The 4,027-nt window shown below is 41.6% G+C and overlaps 1 protein-coding gene across 1 annotated transcript in view; it reads left to right on the forward strand.

The window, feature by feature from the left end:
* arrdc3b (arrestin domain containing 3b) overlaps positions 1–4,027 on the forward strand; it is an 8,497-nt gene that overhangs the window by 3,517 nt on the left and 953 nt on the right. Inside the window, exons 2-7 of the mRNA XM_035667782.1 lie at positions 901–982; positions 1,740–1,887; positions 2,538–2,640; positions 2,766–3,022; positions 3,398–3,551; positions 3,631–3,785. Coding sequence (XP_035523675.1) covers positions 981–982; positions 1,740–1,887; positions 2,538–2,640; positions 2,766–3,022; positions 3,398–3,551; positions 3,631–3,785 — 819 coding nt within the window. The 5' untranslated portion in view covers positions 901–980. The remainder of the gene's footprint in view (positions 1–900; positions 983–1,739; positions 1,888–2,537; positions 2,641–2,765; positions 3,023–3,397; positions 3,552–3,630; positions 3,786–4,027) is intronic.

Genomic DNA, 4,027 nt, shown 5'->3' on the forward strand with positions numbered 1-4,027 from the left:
ACACACAAACACACACACACGAACACACAAATGCAAGCTGTTTATGACAGCTCTCACACCAACACAGACAGACAGACAGACAGACAGACAGACAGCAGAGATGCAGGCTGCTGAGGTGGCAGGAAGCTGAAGTTCAGACGGGTTGATTGGAGACGTTTAAAACACAAACAATAACAGAAGAAATGAGGAAGTGAATAGAGGTCATGTTCTTTCTCCCACAGGGCGTGTTGCCTTCAGCGGCTCCTCGCTACTACATCTTTTAATAGCTCGCCAACAGTTCTCCTCAAATCAAACGAGTGTGTGTGTCGGTTCTTTGACTTTTAATGTGATTATTCTCTGTGTGTAGAAGAGCTCTGGTGAAGCTGCAGTAGGAGACTTTAATAAAATATAACTTTATGTCGTATTAGCTGAAACTTTCACTGAATCCTGGTATTAGTACACAAGACCGATAATGTGTGAAAGAATCGGGTTCCTCTGTGCTCCAGTCAGAGAAAGATAGTTGATTGTTGAGTCTCATTCTCAGCTGCTTTGGGTTTTCGAGCTTTAAGCCACCAACCCAAAGCGTCTGAGAATGAGACTCAACAATCAACTATCTTTCTCTGATTGGTTGTTTTCGTTCAGGCCCGGCGAACTCCTGCAGACACTGTTAGGAGCCACCAGGAGGAGCCAGAGGAAGCTAAAAAAAAATATTTTTAAAGAGCAAGATGACGTCTTTATTTGGTTGTTTTTGTCCGACCAGCAGACAAAAACAACTGAATCGATTATGAAAATCGACTAATCGATGGTGCTCAAACGTCTGCAGATAAAATGAATGTTTCCTGTTACAGTTGTAAATAAATCCTCTGAGGTGAAGTGACGAGTGAGTTGTGTGATATTTAACAGCGTGGGTTTCTCTTTCAGACGAGGAGTGTCCGGAGGAAGGTCTGACTGTTCTGCACACCGGCTTACACGAGTTTGCTTTCAGTTTCAACCTGCCTCAGATGTGAGTATGTTTACTCGTATAGAGTAAAGTTATGGTACTTTCCTCGAGTATTTGACTTTTCCTCCAATATTTTACAATGTTTTGTAACTGACAAATATTTTATATAATTATGGAAGTTTACAAATGGCGTTAACAAACATGTTGAATAAATGTTGTTTATCAGTGTATAAGCATTGGTAAACTGTCAAAATACAGTTTTTAATCAGTGAAAACAGCAATAATTACTGTAACTTCACAGATAATGACTTTTATTACAGTTCTATGACATTTAAAATTCAGATTAAAATAAGAAAAATCAAATAATAACCGCACTCCTCTGTAAATTTAAGCCTGATTATTTGTATTATAGCAGTGTTCACCTGTATTTATAGATCATTTCATTGGTTTTACAGTGTAAATATCTTTAGTTAAACATTAAAAAGCCCAAAAATAGGATTTGATGTAAAATTAAAACTAAAAACTGTATTTTAATAATAGAAAATTACTGTAATTAATACTGTAAAGTCAGTTATTATGTTATTATATATGTAATAAGATTGTTTTTACAGTGTATTAATGTCATATATAATAATCAGTCTCAGGAACATTTAACACTTAAAGTACATTTCACTGATATACTGTAGTTCTTTGATGTTGTACTGTAACATCACCGTACTGGTACCGCTGCCCTACAGTGAAGACTCATTACACAAGCACAGACCACCCACACTTCCTAATGCTCTTTTTCTTTCCCGCCGCCCTTCCTCCCGTCCATCAGGGCCCTCGCCACTTCCTTTGAAGGGAAGCACGGCAGCGTGAGGTACTGGGTGAAAGCCGAACTGCACCGTCCCTGGCTGCTCCCCGTCAAAGTGAAGAAAGAGTTCATTGTGTTCGAGCACATCGACATCAACACGCCGCTGCTGCTGGTAGGCGCTGGGAAACTCTCTGATCAGCTTTCTGGAGGATGAGACGGTTGATACCACCTAGTTTAGCTTAGCATAAAGACTGGAAACAAGAGGGAAACAGCAACAAATATGACTCAAAGGAGTCTTGCATTCAATAAAAACATCAGATACTTGTTTAAGTTAAAGTTAAAGTTTCCACTGCCTTGTTTATTGATTTTAAGGGGAATCCGACCCGGGCATTAAGAATATAGAAATACTTCTCACTGATGGTGTTGTTTGTTTTTGTACATCATAGAGAGACATCACTATTAAACTGAGTTTCTTAATTATGCTTAACTGTAAGCTTTAATATAATAATAAACAGTGAGTTATATATAAATTCACCCCTCATACAGTTATCATCTCTACAGTTATTATTAATTAGCTGTAGAGACGATGGCGATGTTTATTGAGACTGTTATTTAAAAAAAAAACACTAAAACTAATTAAAAATGAACTAAAACGAAACATTTTTAAGCAATAAAAACTAGAAACTCTCTGGAAACTAACTGAAAACAAAAAATAATACAGCAAAATAAAAATAAATAGAAAATAGAAGTTAAAGTTATGCATAATTGGGGGCGTGGTCCTCCTCTTTCATTGAACAAGTGTCTTTACTGTGTCTCCTTCAGGCTCCTCAGGCCGGTACCAAGGAGAAAACTCTGTGCTGCTGGTTCTGTGCTTCGGGTCCGATCTCCCTCAGTGCCAAGATAGAGCGAAAGGGCTACACTCCAGGTGAGCCAGACCTCCTCTTCCCCCTCCTTCTCCTCCTCACTCCTCCTTTTCTTCTTTACTGTGTCACTTATTCCAGCTCTCTCTCTCAGTCTGACAGACTGATCTCTTCTTCCCTTCTCTCTAAGGTGAGTCGATCCAGATCTTTGCCGAGGTGGAGAACTGTTCGTCCCGCGTCGTGGTGCCGAAGGCGGCTCTGTACCAGACCCAGACCTTCTTCGCAAAGGGCAAAGGCAAGCAGATCCAGCAGCTGGTGTCCAACCTGAGGGGGGACCCGCTGCCTCAGGGGAAGAGCCAGAGCTGGGAGGGCAAACTGCTCAAGATCCCCCCGGTGTCCCCCTCCATCCTGGACTGCCCCATCATCAGAGTGGAGTACGCCCTCGTGGTGAGTCTGACCCAGAACCACTGAGAACCAGAACCACTGAGAACCAGAACCACTGAGAACCAGAACCACTGAGAACCAGAACTATCACAGAATCACAGAATGTCTGTCAGTCAATCATAAAATCAATTATCCTTCTGACTAATGATAAATAATAATAATAATAAAGTAACACAACAACTATGCTAATAACCTTTTAGTAACACAAGAACACTAATAACTAAACATGAATTAATAATCTGCTGGGTGAAGAGAAAATCTCCTAAAAAAAAAAAAATTATTAATATATATTAAAATAAGTAGGTGTTAGAGATGTTTCAGGGAGCTGCATTGTCCCGACTCCCACTAAGACCCGTGTTGTCCCTCCTCTTCCTGCAGGTGTACGTGGACGTTCCCGGCGGGTTGAATCTGTCTCTGTCGTTGCCGTTGGTGATCGGGACCATACCGCTGCACACCTGCGCCACCCGGACCTCCAGCATCAGCAGCAACTGCAGCACGCTGAGCTGGCTGGGCCTGCAGGAGAGGCCGGAGGGTACGCACAGCCAACACTGAACGCACCTTTCATCGCTTATTAACGAACACGACGTCTTACGCTCGTCTGTTTATTGCAGCGCCGCCGAATTACAGCGACCTGGCGATATCCGAGTCTCAGAGACGGGACTGTCTGCGGGGCTGCGATCGGTCGGACGGGGAGGCAGAGGACCAGGGATCTCTGCTGACCTACATCACAGAGTTCAGATATCTGCCGCCGCCGCTCTACTCAGAGGTACAGACAACACTGTCACATCCAAATGAACTTTTTAAACAATTCTCTGTCTGTATTATGTTTATTGTAATTATTAACAATCAGACTTTATAGGATTCTTTTATGATACATTCATTGTTTTCTTGTTCCTGACGATTAGCCGTTGTTCTATTAGACAATTAATGAGCTAGCACGTTAGCTAACTTGCTACAGAGTGAAATGGTAGCCAGCTAGTTTCATTATAAAGTTGTGCTTTTGTACAG

This window comes from Morone saxatilis, unplaced genomic scaffold (genome assembly GCF_004916995.1).
Source record: "Morone saxatilis isolate NCDOM2014 unplaced genomic scaffold, NCSU_SB_2.0 Contig21, whole genome shotgun sequence".
Taxonomy (NCBI): Eukaryota; Metazoa; Chordata; class Actinopteri; family Moronidae; genus Morone; species Morone saxatilis.